The sequence below is a fragment of the Sitophilus oryzae genome, unplaced genomic scaffold, assembly GCF_002938485.1.
Source record: "Sitophilus oryzae breed Bouriz unplaced genomic scaffold, Soryzae_2.0 scaffold_1432_pilon_pilon, whole genome shotgun sequence".
Lineage (NCBI taxonomy): Eukaryota > Metazoa > Arthropoda > Insecta > Coleoptera > Curculionidae > Sitophilus > Sitophilus oryzae.
The window spans coordinates 438,888-458,656 of record NW_022146096.1 but is presented as its reverse complement, the minus strand read 5'-3'; the positions used below and the strand labels follow the sequence as shown (position 1 = coordinate 458,656).

The 19,769-nt window shown below is 31.8% G+C and overlaps 1 protein-coding gene across 1 annotated transcript in view; it reads left to right on the top strand.

Moving 5' to 3' along the window:
- LOC115876365 overlaps positions 1-19,769 on the top strand; it is a 323,773-nt gene that overhangs the window by 232,552 nt on the left and 71,452 nt on the right. The window contains exon 10 of the mRNA XM_030892108.1: positions 19,627-19,769. Coding sequence (XP_030747968.1) covers positions 19,627-19,769 — 143 coding nt within the window. The remainder of the gene's footprint in view (positions 1-19,626) is intronic.

The following is a 19,769-nucleotide window of genomic DNA, read 5'->3' as shown; positions in this document are numbered from 1 at the left end:
CTGGGAGGTTTAGGTATAGAAACATATGATATATCGTTTAAAAGAAATTTTATTAGTCTTTTGATTTTTTAAATAATATACATAGGGTTGAATAATTTATAATAATAAAGAAATGAGCAATTTTATAACAAAGGGAAATAAATAATATTTTTGCTCTCCCTGTGTAATATCCAATGGGTTTATTTAGACAGATAGAATATCTCGACTTTCGTTAATTTATAACCCAAATTTCAACTTAAAAAGGTTTCATTCATGATTTTACCAGTGCTTATTCAGGATCATGTTTTTGTCAATTTTACATAATATGTTTTATTTTTTACCTCAAAAACTATTAAAGATAGGTCAATATTAGTATAATAGCCGTGAATCACCCTATAGTGTACTTTTACAATTGTAATATAATATACTTTTATTTCCTAATATTATTTATATTTCTTCCGTTGAGGGTGGCAGCCTTTGTGGCAGCCTATGGCCATTCTATTTAGATACAGGGTGGCCCCTTAATACGAGGACGTCCAATATCGTCGTTGTTGACAAAGATTTGAAAAAATATCTTATTAAATGTTGCATGGTTTAAAAAGGTGTATATCGTAAAAATATTTTGTTGTATACAGGGTGTCCGGAAAAAAATAATGGTAAAATTGTAAGTTTTTTAAATCGGAACCCCCAATTTTCTGCACAGAATTGAGTTCAACGTAAAATTCTGCATTATAACACACTATTTTTATTTGAAGAACTGCAATGTGCGATATTGCCATGCTATCTCCTTTTTTTTAAATTTTGGTTAAAAAGAGTATATTCGAAAAGTAGTAAAAACCTAGAGTGAATTGCACCGTAACGGAATGCAACGGAGTTGGGACGTATAGTGAGTCATCCTTTTAAGCGGGCTGAAAATCGATACAATACAAATTACACACTGACGAAGCCGGCGGCCATTCATACTTTATCAATATCAACCGAGTTGTTAAACTAGAATATTAATTAAATCCGATTTCGTGTTTATGTTTGGCAGTTTGCACATCAACTTTACCATATTCAAATATATTTGAATAGAATTTGCGGTGTCAATTAAAATTGTTACCCAGTAGTTACATGTGTCCCAAACTGTCTATTTGATTATCTGTATACATATAATAAATCCTGAAAGTTTTGACATGGTATTAAGCCGCGTAAACTAATATTAGACTAAGTTGTTAAGCTGGGTTTTGTTTTAGAACGAAGATATATATTGAGTTTATAATCCAGTTATTGAAACAATTGTATTCCATGTTTTAAAATATTTTCATTGATACTAAAAGCTAATTCAAACACAATTTTATACTAAACTTGTATTTTTTTCAATCGTAATCACAATTTTCTTCCGAAAAATATCATAACGTCATAATCTTTATCGTGGTTTCTAATGATTTCTGTAATTATTCTTTGTAGTCTCAATTTTCTGCACTTATAAATCTCACGTAAACGTTATAAAATCCGTAAAATATATTTGAACTAGTTGAAGCCTGGCGCTTCCGCCACGACGCGACATCAGGAAAAAAATACTTTTTTTTTAATTAAATGAAAAACAAAAAATCCGGCAACGATAGTTTTTAGAAGAGCCAATTAGCTATCTTTTAGTTTAAAAACGCAAATTTCTAGAGCAAATCGTTACTTCAGTAAATGACTACAACTTTTGATTTTTAAATGGCACCCTCGGTATATTTTTACTTTATTGAATAGAAAATGACTCTCTGAATAGAATGACATATTATATGTCAACTTTTGACATTTTCACTTAAAAACAAATCGTGTTTTAAATTTCAATCTAGAGTGCCATCTGTGCTAAAAACACTAATTTTTAATTAAGGAACCTTAGAAAAATAGTTTTGTTCGTGTAATATTTTTCGTGTCTTGTCCTGGCCTGTTAAAAGATGCCCAAGTCGTATTTTTAACTTAAAAACACTATCGTTTTTCGAAGTATTCTCCACGAAGAGAAATGCATTTTTTCATCAGTTGGAACCAATTCTGAAAGCACTCTATATTGTTATATCCAAAATTGTGTTTTTGAAGGCTCTAACTGCATTTAGAATTTTTCACCACGCCGTTCATTCTTAATTTTTGAGAAAGACAAAAAGTCGGTAGGACTTAGGTCGGAACTGTATGGAGGATGTCCCAACAGTTCGATTTTTTTATTGCTTTTAAAATTCAATCATTTTTCGGGCTGTGTGGAAACTTGTATTGTCTTCTTGGAGAATCATTCGTTCTTGAATGTTGGTTTTTCGAAACTCAGCAATTTCTTTTGGTAAACAAATAGATATGAGACAAATGTCGCCACCATATTTTTGAAAACACTTCGAGAACGGATAACTTTTGTCGGTTTTGGTTCATCTCGGAACACCCAGACCACCGATTGACGTTTATTTTCGGGTTCACAAGAGTAAATCCAGAACGTCAATCGGCTGTTTGGATGTTCCGAATTGAACCAACGCCAATGAAGGGCCATGTAACAACAATTTCTCTGCAAAGTCAAATAATTCTTACTGTTAATCAAGAAATAAGTTTTGAAAAACCAACCCCCAACGACGAACGATTGTTGGACCATCCTCCATAGACTCCCGACCTAAGAAGTCTTAACGACTTTTTTACTTTTTTGTAGAATGAGTAACAGGGGGGGGGGGGGTAATCACTGCGACCTTAAAGATCTATTGTGCCCCCCTTCCTTGAGTCATCACACAGTCTATAACCCATCATACCACTGTTGTAGAGGGGACTGGGTATTTCCCATCCTCCTCTGACAACAGTTCTTCCTCCGAGGGTACACACCCTTCCACGGTTGGAGTTCAGCCCTCCGTGCCGCTCTTCACAGTCGAGGAGCTTGCCTCCGGCTGAGGAACCCGTGAGGTGAAGGCTGGAGGCTGGAGGATCTGTCTCCATTTTCTCCGCCTCTTTAACTTGGTCTCTCCTTAGACCTGCTACCGGTGTTGTCCCGTATCTATAATAGAGGATATGTCCCTCTTTCTCTATTGCCTCCTTGGATTTGAGGTCAATTCCTATTGTGAGGACCTGACCATGACCCTCCTCCCTCGAGTTGATGACTCGCCAACTCGATGTCCTTACATTGAAGTTCTAACCTTGGTTAAGGCTCAACGGGTAGGTGGTGTCTTTCCCCTTGCTCCTCGGCAGAAAGACCGTTATGGCCGCCCCTTTAGGGATGTTTTCTCCCTTTACTGCAACCAGTTCCGGCCCTTGTCAATTTTAAAGCTTAGGTGCGATTTCCACCAACCAATTCGACGATTCTTGAGATACACAATCTATGAGGATCATGCCCGCCCGAAAGTGTATCCCGGCAAAACGCAGCTGACCCACATTTTGTAGATCGTTGTGTAACTGCGTTAAATAGTTAAGAATAAACTGCGATTAAAGAAGGTTTCAGTCCCCAGAAGATACAATCGCCTTTAATAACGCAATTTTGAAGGCACCAATATGCGAGTGAAATAACTGCTTTCAAAATTGGTTCCAACGAATGCAAAAATGCATTTTTCTTCGTAGAGAATACTTCGAAAAACATTAGATAGTGTGTAAAAGTTATCTACTGTTTTTTCTACCTCTATATGTAAAATATAGAAGACAACCTTCGTATTGGAAAGCTTAAAAAAAAGATGAATGAAATCCGTAAAGTCGTTCTTAAGGTATGGCGTGACCAAGGGATATACATATGTTTAAAAGTGGACTATCCTTGCACGCATATTTCGAAATAAACTTGAACGTTGAATTTTAAATATTAAATCTGAGTTCGGAAAGTAAAATTTGTTAGCTAAAATTTTAAAATAGATTTTAACAATGAATATTAGCTGAAAATAAATTTTAACAAGGAATATATTTTATAGTTTACAACTCTAAATTTCATTTTTGGAAAATGTTCGATGTTCATATCATTTAAGAATACTTAAAGATAAAATATTTAATTAACTATCGAAGTCACTTGTTATTAAGCCAAACAATATAATTATTCCATAATTACATTCTGAATTCTCTCTGTCTGATATTAATTTACTGCTAGTTCAAATTAGACTCCTTTAATTAACCCAGCAGTGGTTATCATTGTACTAGCGAAAATTTATTTTAAATACTGTGTGGCCCTTGACCCAGACTCATTGTTTTAATGGGATGTTACCGAAGTTGGGGAAAACAAAGTTATTCGATTTGACGATTAAAAGTTTGAGTCTCAAAAATGATTTTCTTGTAGCTGAATTAAATTTTCCTCCGTAAACATTAATCCCGTAATTTATAATTGAGTTTTGTAGCATTTTCCTTTGGGAAATTAAACTCCGTCAACTGTTGTATTAAGCAGTGCAGTAAAATAGAACATCTGTTAAGTTATTATATTAATATCTATAGTATTAAATCTAAAAATACTGTTAGTAGTTGAAGTTAGTGTATTAATTTTATAATATTATGCATGCTATTGTTCTGGTATCTTTTTTATTCAGAAAAATGGAGATTGATAATTATTGAAGACCATAAGTAAGAAGTCAATAATAAATAAATTTGTCAATCGAATAACCTAAGCTGCACAATCTCGAATATCTCTCCACTAGTAGCCCCTCTCAGCAATTTTTGGTTTCATTCGTTTTGTATTGATTATGTAAAGTACAGTATCGCCCTTACATGATTGTAATGGATATAATAATATTTCGACAAATTAGTATCTGCACGAAAAGGTTTTATTTCTGCGTAACTCAAATTATACTCAATAGAATTGTAGAAATTACATAAATTGGTATGGTATTTTCTTAATTTTGCTTTATATGTAAAAAATTGTAATAAATACAACAAATTGAACAAGCACTCCTGCTATTAAGTGTATTAATTCGGCCTGAAGGCAATATTAAAAGCTGTTTCCCTAAGCAAACAAAAACTTTGCGGTTCGACATTAGCCCTTGATAGAATCCATGTTTTGTTAAGAAGGGTAAAGAAGTAATTACTAAAGTAATTCTTATTAGTGGTATTACCAACTTAATAATTAAAATAATCGTTGATTTTATTTTGAGATACTAAACCTATAATCCATAATACCTTTTTCTCCAGAAAATCTTTTCGAAAAAGTTTTAAAGGTTAATAATATACTTTAGACCCAGTGAACTTTCTACTTATTCGGGCTAAGAAAAATGTTTAATTACTTTTTATAGATAATCAGAGCTTAGTCGATTTAACTTTCAGTTATTAATTATCAATTTGTATCAAGTTAGTTAGATATCTCTTACATTTAGATTTCTTGATAAATATACTTTTTCTTGATAAAATATATTATTGCATGAGTTAATACAGTAATTTCATAATATCTTTAGTAGTTTTATTTTCATATGATAATAGAAATCTGTATTTTCTTTGCGGAATTAGAACAGTTTATTATAAAACTATTTTATTCTACGATATCAACCAGACGTATTATTTTTACATTGACATCATAATTAAAAACACAAAAATAGATAATTTATATTTTTAGCATATAAAGAAACGTATTAACAACAGTACTGATTTAATTATGTACTTTGTCATACAATTACTGTAAACAATTTGTTTTGTATTAATGCCTGATGTTCGCTATAAACAACAATTATTTACAGACAATCCGTCACTCTATATTAATTACTATATTTTATTCAAAATAAATAGGGCAGAATAAAATCGATACAGATATGGGAATACACAATTTAAATTATCGACATGATATATCAATTACGTGAGCAGTGTGAATGTTTAATTACTGTACATTTTCTGAATGTTAGTAAAGTGAATACATAGTGTGATAGATATTTTTAAAATAAGAGGTTTAAGTATTTTTTTGAATTGAATTCCAGTATTATAAATAAACAAAAACTTATTAAAATATGTCTTGTTGTATAAAGAATTCATCATTTCTGTTCAAGAAACCAATGATTGATAAATATGTCTTCGAGTTTACCCAGTTATAAGTCGATTTAAGGCATGATATATCAATTATGTGAGCAGTATGAATCTTTAAAGTAATGTCAATATATTGTATGCTAAATATGTTGAAAAACAAAGAAGGTTAAGCATTTTTTGAACGGATTTCAGAAGTATAAGCACTAGAAACAAATACTTAAAAAATATGTCTTTTTATATAAAAAATTCAATATACTTATTGGAATTGATATCGACGCCTTTGATGCTTTATGATGGACAGTCATTGTCACGCCATACCTGTAGTCCGAGTCCGCTGATTACGAGTTGCAGAGTTGTAGGCTCTGGATAGATACTATTTATTCCGTGGTAACGGATAATTGATTTGAAGCTAGACATTGTTTGTCAAAATCTTTAAGCTCCATTCAGAACCTTGCAATTAGTGGAATAAATTAGTGGTTTCAATTAGCGTAGAAGTTTGTTCCTTTAATTTCAATGTAAGCATTCAGAACGTCAAAATTAGTGGTAGACATTTTCAATTAGTAGAAAAAGTTACCAAACTTTTAACTTTTCTACTAATTATACTTCAAAATTTGCGAGATATGTCATTCTGGCCTTTGATTATCTTCCGTCAAGAGAAATAATTGTGGTTAGAAATCAAAAGTTGATTGTTTTATAAGCTAAATATTAGGCTTTCTCTGGATGGATACAACTGACTAACGCAAGCCGTTGCCAGGATATTCTATTAATTTTAATTGTGTTTTTTAAACATTGTGAATGATCGTAAACTAAAAAGTATAAAGAGTAATTGAAACCACTATTTATTCCATTAATTGCGAGGTTCTGAATGAAGCTTTAGAATTATATTTAAATATCAATTTCTGTTAAACATATTAGTCTCCCGATTACAAAATCTTAGCTAATTTTGCTTGGTTTATAAGTTCTGTTACGCCTTCACCTAGACAGTAAAAGTAAAGATTTCAGTTAACGTCTCCTTTTTGCTGCTAGGACTAAAGCTTGATTTTCATGCATCCGTTATCCGACGACACGATGATACGATATTAATTTTATTGGTTGAATTGATAGACTTCGATTGGTTAGAAACGGTTAACCAATTGAAGCTTTTAAATTCAACCAATAAAATTAATATCGTATCATCGTATCGTCGGACAACGGATGCATGAAAATCAAGCTTAATCTGGACGGGGCCTCCTTTCTTTAATCTGAACGGGACCTAGACAGTGATTGGCAAATTTGTTTTAAGTGGATTTAACTCAATTGCGCGTTTTAAATAAAAAAAATCTAATATTTTGACTTTTGAAAATCTTATTTTAAAAACGGTATTTCCAGGTGCTTCAGAATATACGTCAGATATGCAAGAATTTATTAATAGATAATTTTGATTACTGATGTTTTTTGTTATAGTATTTGGAATGTATCCGGATATGTATGCGAGTATTGTATTTTTTTATTTAGATACAATAAATATATATAAGGTATATAAATGTTCTGCAATTAAAATATTTCACTATACCTACTTTTATTATCGTTGGAATATTCCTTCTTACTACAAGCTTTTATTACTTTGTACTGTTGATAGCCAGGAGCTATTTCTAAATTTTCAAACCATTTTGCAGCTACCTCTGCTAAACCTATTTTTATAAAACTAGGTAGAAACCTTCGAATAAAGTAGAAACTATCCAACAGTAGGAAAGATCCATGACAGTGACACTTATGTCTATCTTGTCTTGTTGTGTGAATGAATAGTCTTTGAAAAAGAGCGAATATGACACACAATACTATGTTTAAGTAAGTATATTTTTCACAAAACCTTTTTAGAAAGTCTAGATTTACCACTGGGTTTAGCATTTACATATTTAAAATAATTGCATTGCATTTTATTCAGTTTTCTTATCGCTAAACTTTCATTATCCTCCTCTCGATTATTATTTGGTAAGTAAACAGGAAATTGTACAAAACCGCAATAAAATGAGATCGTGCCATTCTTCATCTGTTAGCCACTGTACCATATCGACTTGATCTAGTTTTATTTAACCCGTGTAGTTCGCTAAACGAATGTGAATGAACGTTTGTGTTCGTTTATACCTTTCCTTTTCTCTTCATATTAATTGGATAAACATATTAAGTTACGTAACACACTACTGCATCAGTTTTTCTTCGTATTATTTTCTATTTTAATACTCGCAATAATTGCTCTACTATGGCATTAAATGGAAGAGTTTATATTTGAAACAAAATGTATATAAAGAATATCTATTTTATTATTGCCCATTACTACATGTCGTAACAAAATTGAAATTGATTACTAATCCATCTATTGTTTCCAAAAAAAGCGATTAACATTAACCCATTAGAAAGATTCTAATCGTGGTGTGACAATGAAATATTACTGTGCTTTATTTTTGCATGTAACGTCTGCGAAAAATGTGGGATAGAATTTTGCAATAAGAAAAGAAACGCCTTGAACTATGTTAGTCATTGAATATTTACGTAATTTTTAAATTGCAAAGTGGGAATTTAGTAGTTTAGTACTTACGGGTATGGGAATTTGATATCGGTATTAAAATTAAATTACTATCAGAATATAATGAAATATTCAGTACATACTTACTATTCAAATAGAAAGAACTATACATTCATATTGTCAAGGTGTATGGCGACATCTGTCGGAAGAGCGAAAACCTCTGTATTGTAAAGAAACGTGGCATCGTTGATTGAAGAAATAAGAGGATGCGCAACCTTATGTGCAATTTCGTGGCACAAAACCTGCTCGAGATGGAGCTGGCGTTACCGTCAGCCTGCCCGAGATATATTTTAGCTCTGCGCCGTTGCGCGCTGATAGTTGTTTACAGCGCAGCGTATAAAGAATAGTGTACCGTAGTCCGTAGTTCTGCTTTCAGTCGACAGAGTGACTGGTTGACGGAGACAGTGTTGCCAGAACTACTGATTAAAGCTGGGACCCCATTAGCCGCCACCCGACGTGATGCCACGCTATCCCACGTGTTGCGACGTGGGAATGGGTGTGCACGTTAGGTAACACGTGTTAACACGCCTGAAATTTTTATTATTCGAGTTAAAAAAGTTGTCAGTAGGGATACGAAAATACTAGAAGTATCGATACCCATACCAATATTAGATTATAATCATAATACCTTAACTTCACAATCTCCATGAACCTTCTTTCCTTAACTTTTGATTATTAAATTAATAATAGAATTTGTATTCTTACTGATTGAACACTCAAAAAAACATTTTTGTTTTCTATTACATTCGAAAATAACCGTTAGAAAATAGCTGCGGGACTAGAGAGGCAAGCGGGGAACAACACGTCGTAACACACGTCGGTGAGATCTGGCACTGACGAATCGACCATCACACGTGTCATAGCGTGTTATAGCGTCAGATGGCGTGGCGTGTTGCCTAGTGTATACGCAATACATGTAACTAAATGGAAAAACATACTTACGCACTTCTTCATGACGTGGTGTAGCATGGTATCGCGTGGCGTAGCGTGTTGGCTAATGGGGTCCGGGCTTAATCCGTAGATTTACGGATTTTGGGTACAGTACGTTAATAATACGGATTTTTTATCATTAAACAATTTAATATAATATTAAAAGATTAAACAAAGAACGACGTCAGAGCTAGCTTGGAAATGAAGATATAGAACATAAATAGTTTTTCCCTACACTTAACTTGGATAAAAATTAGTTTTAGACTTTAGAGAAAAAAATAAATATCGCGTTGTTAAATAACAAACAGCTGTAATTGAGGTTTACAAGCGTATTATATCGAACGGAAGTAGCAAAGAAACATGTCATTTTCACTTAGTCAATGCACGTATAATGCAAGGTTAAAAGGTTATAAACATTTGTCTTTCTAATAATTTTGCAACAATACTGATATTTCATTTACAAATTGTAGGTCATCGTCGCCACTATATACAACTTTATCCTAACTACTTATAGGATAGAGAGTAAAAATAATTTAGACTAAGTGTATTTAGATAAAGTAATAATTTCACAGTTATCTAAATCAGTTTATTTATTTTATACAATGATTAGTTTTCTAGTTCTAGATTACCTACTAGTTTTTTGTGTCTTGATTTGTGTTTTGTCTGTTGTATTTCGTTTTAATCGTATAATATCTGTTTTCTTTGCTATACTTTTAGCTAGAAAAATATTTATACCTATAAATAAATATATAAACTGAACATGTTTAAAAATAATGCAACGTATGAAATTAGGGATAAATTATGTACCGTATGATAAAAAACGTCATCAAGTTAGCTTGGAAATCACAATTGATGATATTCCCAATATAATGTTACATACATAGGCACAATAATAAAATTTGAAGCCAACTCTGCTATCTGCTACCTTTTTTTTCTATCACAGGATATTTCTAGTACGTTTATTTTAGGTTGTAATACGATATGCCACACAAGCTGGCTTTGTGTTTAAAAATGGGGTGGCTACTCTTTAAGTTGATATGGTGTGAGTCAAAAAATACATACACGATTTTGATATTTTTTTAAGTAATCTGTAGTTAATCATTTGACTTTCTAGTGTATCTTTGTAAATTAAAAATGGAAGTTATCATCTGTCAATTATACGAGGGGAAACAAAATATTGATATTTTGATGAAAGTTTGAAACATCCTGTGGAGTACGTTAATAAAGCAAGAAATTTAAAAATAAATTCATCATCTAGATGTACATCTTACAAAGATGTTCTCGATAGTTTATTTTTTGATTCATCTCAATAGCTTTATGTTTTTTTTGAAGCTATTCGCTTTTGAAGAAGACACTAACATGTTTTCGGATTTTTTACATTAAAATCATGCCTTTATTTTTGTTCCTAGTCAACAGACCTACATAATGGTAGTTATGATTTATGTAATGTCACTGTCTTTGAAAAATCATATTATTATTGTTGGGCAGTTACTCTAGCAGATTAAGTCCAAAAGTTGATCTCTACCATTTTCCAAAAGCCTTTATGGAAACCCTAGTTACTGAGCTAAAATTATGTTTTCTATATCTTCAAATATATAACCTTGAAAAACCAACAGAGAGTATATAAAGGAATACACAAGCACGGAAAGTAATTCGATAAGAAAATCAACTTGTAATAAACGAAACGAAACATAAAGCGGGACTTAGAACGTATATAGTCCATAAAAAGGATACAATACCCGATAAAAAGGTAAATAAAATGCTATAACAATTCCACAACCGCTTTATATGTGTAATTTCTGGCCAGATGTTCGCTGTCGAGCGGTTCTGTATTAAGTTTTTTGCCCCTGATAAAGCCGTAAAGGGAACTTGACATTGAGGGATCGCTTTCGTACTACGTCAGTTCCACTCGATGATACTGACCTTCTTTCTTTCAATGTCAAACGAGTTTCCGGTGATATCAATTATTTTGTTTTCGAACTCTCCCTCTCGATGGAAAATTACTTCATGAACATTATGAATGAAGATATTTTTCATTTTATATTACAAATAACGTAAAATTAGAGGCCATGCGCATAAATTTTCATGTGAAACTAGGTAACTTTTTAAAAAATCACCAATAAAGAAAAATATTGAAACTTAAAGTATCGCTTTTTTACACCCCAAAAGACACATGACATGATATACATTTCAGACTCAACTCGATTTTTTTAAAACAGTGTTTTTTATCGAATGTCATTTACGTTAACATTTCATCAAAATATTGAATTAGCTAACCGTATTCTACATTTAGGTTTTGCAAATTTATCTATTTATGATATATATCTTTTAATAATGATGAATATAATTTTATGCTCTCTTCCTAAATTTAATGTGAAATTCATTGTCGTCTTCCACTATTTCTTAGTTTTGGAAGCAGATTCCAAAATAAACTATATATGGTTTCGGCAACCGTTCATTCTTGCTTTAATCATATCGCGAAATGAGTATTTATTTCGCTCAATGGGCAAACTCGACATAGGAGTCTAACACATATTATACGTTTTTAAAGCCTCACTATGCGCCAATGCCGATGCCTCGATTCGATTCGTGCATGCGCGCATAGTGAATAGTGAGTATGATGTGGTTTGTCAATGCGATTCTTTAGTTTGATTGAAAATTGGTCCATTGTGCTCGTGATGGCACTTATGAAAAGCGCTCAGGTACGTATGAAAAGAAGTATTGAATATTAAAACTCTGTATTATATTATTTTAAATTAATAAAAATGCATTAGTATTCGATTTTTGGCATCATAGTTTCAACGTACATCCAGACCAACATTGAGAAGCCTATACGTCTTGTAACTTGTAAAACTGAAAAACTACAATTTATAAATTTATGTTATATAGCAATGGAGATTCTTACAACCTAATTCAAAAAGAGCTTATAGATGTAATCAGAAGTTCAATTTAGTAAAGAGTCTAAAATGAATAACAGATAATAGCTATAAAAGTTGAGTAACGAGCTATTGTAAAAAGTTAATCTTAGATGGCACTAAACGATAATCGATTTAAGAAGATTAAAGCTGGATTACTACAGAAAAGTAGATTAATCCTCGTTTTACGTCTACTACGCCACTGCAAAATAATCCATAAATTTAGAATTTATATTGTATTAGATATTTAAAACGTATCAGATAACAGACTTATTCTTTTACTATTACTTATCTAGTAAGTCAACCAAACCAAACCAACATAAATACTACAAAAACTAAATTTATGGCTGTTAGCAGAAACAATATTCCGAACACCAGATTTTACTTAAATGGAGAGGTCATCAAGCAGGTCACACAGTTTAAATATTTGGGATGCATGGTTAACGAAACGTAGGATCCAGATCAGGAGATCAAATGCAGGATCGAACAAGCAAGATCTACTTTTCTGAGACTGCGAAGATTTCTCACAGATAGGCGCTTGAACTTCAGCCTTAGATACAGAATGGTGAAGTGCTATGTCTGGTCCGTTTTGTTATATGGTGTGGAAGCATGGACACTGAAGGTAGCAACAATAAATCGAATTGAAGCCTTCGAAATGTGGACCCCACGACGAATGCTAAGAGTGCCCTGGGTCGACCGTGTGAGGAATGAAGACATTCTCAGAAGAGCGTGAACGTGAACTCTTAGAAATCATCAAGAAGAGGTAAATAGCCTATTTGGGACACATACTACGTGGGGAACGCTATCACTTTCAGCGTCTGATTCTCCAGGGTAAAATAGAGGGGGGCAAAAGGGGAATAGGCCGAAGGAAGCTATCCTGGCTGAAAAATATTCGTTATTGGACAGGCATACAGGACTTCCAAGCACTCCAAGTCTCTGCAGTTAATAGAACCATCTGATTAGGAAGAAAAAGATGAATGCCTACGCAGGAATCTGCACGGCACCTTAAGAAGAGAATCTAGTAAGTCGTCTTTTAGACTTATTCTTCTCCACTGCTGGCCGCAATAATCTATTGTCGATCACTTGCATAAATCGCTCAATAATTTGACTAATTTTACTCATCCTTCGGTATTGACTCAATCTCTCAATCTCATAAAATATGCATATCATATGTCGCTAAGTTGGTTAGACTCAACAAAACTTTACTGAACAATAAAAATCTGGTCAAATTCTCAACTATGTAAAGATACATATGACGTTCTGCAAAGTATTTTCCTTACCATACAGTCCTAGGTGTTTTCCCATTTTCCCCGCAGAATCTGCATTCGCCGTTGTTTCTTAGCCTCAATCTACTGTGTGTCTTTAATCCGGTTAAAAACCCCGTGACAATCCGAAGATTGTTCTTACCAAAATCAAGGAAAATCCTTAATTCTTCTCAGTAAGTCTTGAGAAATTTCTTTGAGTGTCTTAGACCTTTGGAGGATTACCATTCCAGGTCACAGATGAAGTCCTCCAGGTTCTTGAGTTCTGCTTTAAGTTTCTTTCCACTTGGGAAGGAGAACGGTTCTGATCCAGTTAGTGTTCGCTCCTTTTCTAGCTAGATTGTTTGTTTCTTCATTACCTTCTACTTCCGTGGCAGCACACGCGCAATTATTCTGACGTCCATTGAAAGTTTCTTGATTCAAAGTTTGCATGGACCTATAGATTCTTGGCGGCTACTATTGGGGGACATGTTATCCACCATTTTAGATGTCGCCTAACTGTGTGGAAACAAATTCAAAATTTCATTTTAAACATTGTGTCACGTTTCTAAAATAATAATAATATCATAACAATATATCACAGCCTATATACCGGGTGCGTCTCAATAGTGGCTCACCCCTATAACTTTCTTATTTTTTCAGTTAAAAAAACGAGATTTGGAACGTTAGTATATGACATAAATTAGGATTGATTGACGTATTCAATTGTTTTCGGTCACTTCCTGTTTCACCCGAAATGACTACAACTTTTGATTTTTAAATGGCACCCTCGGTATTTGTTTACTTTATTCAATAGAAAATGACACTCTGAATAGAAGGACATATCATATGTCAACTTTTGACATTTTTGCATATGACTTATTTGAAATTATAACTTGCGGTTGGTAACGAAAATTTGACTCGAAATACCAAGTGTGTGGTATCAAATTATTTGTAAAAATATGCTTTTTCCAAATATGCTAATGAGCCACCGTCGATCCATTTGATAAAATTGAGATATGATTAAAAATACGATTTGAGCATTTTCTAACTGGCCAGGACAAGACACTAAAAACATTAGACGTTCAAATCTATTTTTCCAATGGTCCTTGATTAAGAATTAGTGTTTTTCAGATAGCCATGGCACTCTAGATTGAAATTTACAATACAATTTTTTATTAAGCGAGAATGTCAAAAGTTGACATATGTCATTCTATTCAGAATGTCATTTTCTATCGAATAAAGTAAAGAAATACCGAGGGTGCAATTTAAAAATCAAAAGTTTTTGTCATTTCCGGTGACACAGGAAGTGATCAAAAACAATTATTGAATACGTCAATCAACTTGTCATAAACTAACGTACCAAGTCTCGTTATTTTATCTGAAGAAATAAAAAAGTTATAGGGGGTGAGCCACTTTTCAGACGCACCCGGTATATCTCAAATTCTTCTCTTTAAATTACAATATTTTCTTCTGCTATTACAAAATGTCTTTATATACAAGTTTTATTTGTTTGTTTATATACAAGTCCCTACTTTAAATATACTAGACATTAGAGATAAAATGCATGTAAAGTTGAAAGTAAAAGATATGATTGTTGGAGTTAATAAAATGTACTCGCTCTTAAAAAGAAACAAATCCTTTTCACTGTGTTTCAATGTACCTGTTTATATCTTTCATTATATAGAATTATGTCAGAGAAAATAATAACAAAAATAATATTTTTGTGATTGTACTGCATATTAATTGAAGGGTTCTTTGTTGAAGTGTATTTTCATAGCATTATTCTTCACGTTAGCATTACTAAAATCGAACATTTGTGCATAAAATGATTTATGAACTGGAAAATGTTAATATTTCTAGCAAGAACGATCAATAAATCAATAATCATGTAATTTAGTCAAATATGTTTTTAGTTAAAGAGAAGTTATAGCCAAGAATTTGTGCATATCGGAACCAAAGTGTGTCTTTTCAGTCAAATTAATATAGAAATTTACTGAATAATTTGTAAAATTAATCTACAGAGGGTTGTTCACCACATACGACACGGAGTATTGTAGCTAAACGATTAGATTTTTTCAAATTGCAAGTTTTAGGTTCGTTGAAGGACTATTAGAGCTACAATTTAAAAATATTTTTACAAGATACAGAGTGACAAAAATATTATAGTTGTATTTTTTTTAAATGGAACCCAAACCAAACACCCTGTATATTATTCTATTTTTAGATTTTACGATTGTAATAAAGGTAAATTTGATTCAGGTTTATTACACTTAAACCTTACCGTTTTTGAAATATTTTCAATTTTATGAAATTGCAGCAAAAATGTTAAGGCTTCATTTCTCCAAGGGTGTCGAAGTTTTTAATACTAAATATTTACTGAAGTTTATTTATTGATCAGATATTGTGTTGCAATAATAAACGAATTACTATCTTATACAGAGTATCTAAAAATTTATATTAAATAAGTACTAGCTTTAAACGGCAATAACTTTTTTAGTTTAAATGGAACACTCTATATATTTTACGTGAATAAGATGCACAGTTTAATTGTCCATCAAATTGTATTATACAATTTTTTACCTATTTCTTCAAGTTTTCGTAAAAAAAGCATTTTCTAATAATTTAGACCTCGTTTATCACTATACCCGTGGAATATTGACATTTTAGATTATTTTTAAAGATGTAACAAATTTTCAAAAAGCACAGATACTACTATTATCGATATAGTTCGCTTATTTCATTAAAAGATAAAAAAAAACTGTTTAAATATTTTTTGTTAAAGAGGACCAATTAATATGATCCCAGTATTCAAACTACATTAATTGACTGCGTTGATTAATAATTTGTTCCAAATACTAAAAAACTGAATTTTGTATGTGTATTAGACAGTGTGCTAAAAAGCAACACCTTATAAATTTTATTTCATTTTTTGATGAATGCTTATTTATAACAACAGAGACGTTCATTTTCATAACTTATTATTGTATTGATTTCTGAGTCAAATCCACATTTATTTAGAATAATTTATAAATTGAAACAATTAGTATGTAATTAACTAATTTTTGGGCGGCAATAATGGTGGTATATTAATAATTAGTAATATATATAATTGGTGTACTCTTTTACAAAGATTTAAATAGTTTTCTTTTTGTAAACAAGTGAGCTTACAATATTATTATTTTTACTACCTGTACATTTTGAACATATTACGTTGCTTTAAAAAAATCTAAAATGGGTGTAGTGATAAATGAGGTCTAAATTATAAGAAAATGCAGTTTCTACGAAAACTTGAAGAGATAGGTAAAAATGGTATAACACAATTTGATAGACAATTAAAATGTAAATCTTATTCACGTAAAATATACAGGGTGTTCCATTTAAATTAAACCAGTTATTGCCGTTTAAAGCTAGCAATTATTTAATATAAATTTTTGGATACTCTGTATAAGGTAGTATAATTTTTATTATTGCAGCACAATATCTGATCAATAAATAATCTTCAGTAAATATTTAGTACTAAAACCCTTAATACCCTTGGAGAAATGAAGACTTAATTTTTTACTGCAATTTCACAAAATTCAAAATATTTCATAAACGGTAAGGTTTAAGTGTGATAAACCTTAATCAAATTTACCTTTATTTATATTATACCTTAATCGTAGAATCTAACAATAGAGTAATATACAGGATGTTCCATTTAAAAAAATACAACTGTAATATTTTTCACTTATTTGGTACACTCTGTATCTTGTAAAATTATTTTTAAATTGTAGTTCTAATAGTCCTTCAACGAACCCAAAACTTGCAATTTGTAAAAATCTAATCGTTTAGCTACAATACTCCGTGTCGTATGTGGTGAACAACCCTGTATACAGTATAGAAGTAGTAGGGTTCCAGTGAGAAATGATTTGTGATTTTATTATAATTTGAGAAACAACTTCTGTGGATATAAAAGAACCGTCACTGCATGGTCACTGCGGCAAAACAATTTTTGAAATTATTGATTAAATGGTGAAGGAGCCAGAACTCGGAGAAAAATGGTCGAAAATATTATTTATTTCTTGCTGAATTAATATAAGCCAGCTTATATCGTCTTTGTTACGCTAACCATAAATAGAGTCATAACTCCCTCGGGATATTATTAACGGGAATTACGATGCTATAATTTCCTCTTACCTTTTACAGGTAACAACCGTGAAATATAATAGAGATTTTAAGTAATAATAATAAAATGAAAATGGATACTCATCTAACTACTCCAGTAATTTATTTACATCATTAATGTCACATTTATAATAAATTTACAAGAGGACAGTTTCATCGACATCCTTTGCTTTTCCATTTGTATACTTATTCCTTTTGGTAAATGGATTCGCCTTTAGATGGAAGTAACTTGTTTGTCATGCTTCTTCAACTGCTTTTCATATTTCCTCCATTTTAATGGAAGCGTAATCGAACGTGTACCGAATTCGTGCTAAAGGCGTTTTTTGGCAAAAAAACTGAACTCGATTTTCAACAATCGTCAATAAAAGAGGCCATTTAATGCAATAGTAATCTGCCGACAAAGTTCCTACCAGTAGCGTTAGTACAAATATACCGGAATATTAATAAATGCAACATTTGTGTCGTTTTAAAATGGGACAAAATATGTTAAATACAGTAATAAATAAAATTCTCTATGTACCACGGGAATTATAAAGTGTCAATAACCTCGGATAATTATTATTGTCCCTCGGGTCATAGTCCCTCGGGACAGAAGCTTTGCCTTCGGTTATTAATTTCCTTGATACATAAGTAGAGTATTAGGGTTTCCGGAATCGGAGCTGGTTTTTCGGAACCGGGAATTTCGGTACCACGTCTCTTAGGAACCGGGATTTCCCGTTTTTTTTTTGGTACTTTCGGTACTGACTAATTTTTGTTCAATGTAAAAGTAAAATGGATAAAAAATTGAGATTTTCAATAAAAATAATATCAAATTACTAAAATAATCAGGCATGAAAAAATTAACATTAATACAAACAAGCAAAGAAAAAAGTATAGGTAACTTAAATTTCACATCAAACCACATAAACCAATTTAACTGAGTTTGAGACAAAAGCACTAAAATATTGAATTAAAATGCAAATATCTATTAAAACATAACATAATAAATATTACTGGATCTCGAAAAGAGAAAAGAAGCAAGAACAACAAGAAATAGCATCATTATTATTTAGAAGAGTTTGATATCGACCGCTAGACAGTATCAAAGGACTTTCTCACGTAACAAAAAAATATTTTTTTAATTATTGTTACCGAGGCCCGGTTCTGTGATGCCAAAAAGATCTAAACCCTAATTGGTAGTATTAATTAGAGTTTTCAGAATTGTATTAAAATATTTTCGTTCAACGATTGTGGAGTTCGTCAATTAGCAAGCAAGGGATGGTTCTCAAAAGTAAAACCGATAAAAAATTGAGTCATGAGAAAGTAAACATGAACACAAATAATGAACACAAGCGAAAAAAAGGAAAACACATATAAGTAGCTTAAAAATTACATCAAACAACATCAACCAACCTCGAAACCAACTAAATTAGAAAACTACTACTTAACTTAACTAAATTAGAAAAAAAACTTGACATTTTCAATTAAAGATGCAAATGCTTATAAATAACACAAAAAAATATAACTAATATACATTCAGCAATATTATAGTAAATAATAAAATAACGTATTTAAACTTCAATAATTGCTAATAAACATTATAGAAACTTCAAAATAACTTCAGAAGTAAGAACATGTAAGAGATAGCATAACTACTTATTTAGCAGAGTTTGGTTTCGACCACTAAAAAGTATCAAGACACTTTGAATCATTTCGCACGTAACATAAAATATGTTTTTAATTATTATTACCGAGTCCCCAAAGTACCGAAAGATCCGGGAATCTCCGGTACTTTCGGTACCGGGGTTTCCCGGTCCTGAACCCTATAGAGTATTAATCAGATTATTTAACAAAAATATCTAACCTATATGCAACCAGTTAATTTTTTTCGTCTTTAAAAACTCATTTTTTTTACAAACGCCTTATATTTTCCATTCTTTTTTAGGTGCTCAACTTAAGCAGAGATCGTTAGACCCCGAACGAAGAAGACAATCCCTAGGTTCCATTATCCCAACGAATATCCACAGGGCATCCGACGCCCTATTGGACCCTCATCACGCCGCTATCCTGTTCAGGGATTCCCGAGGG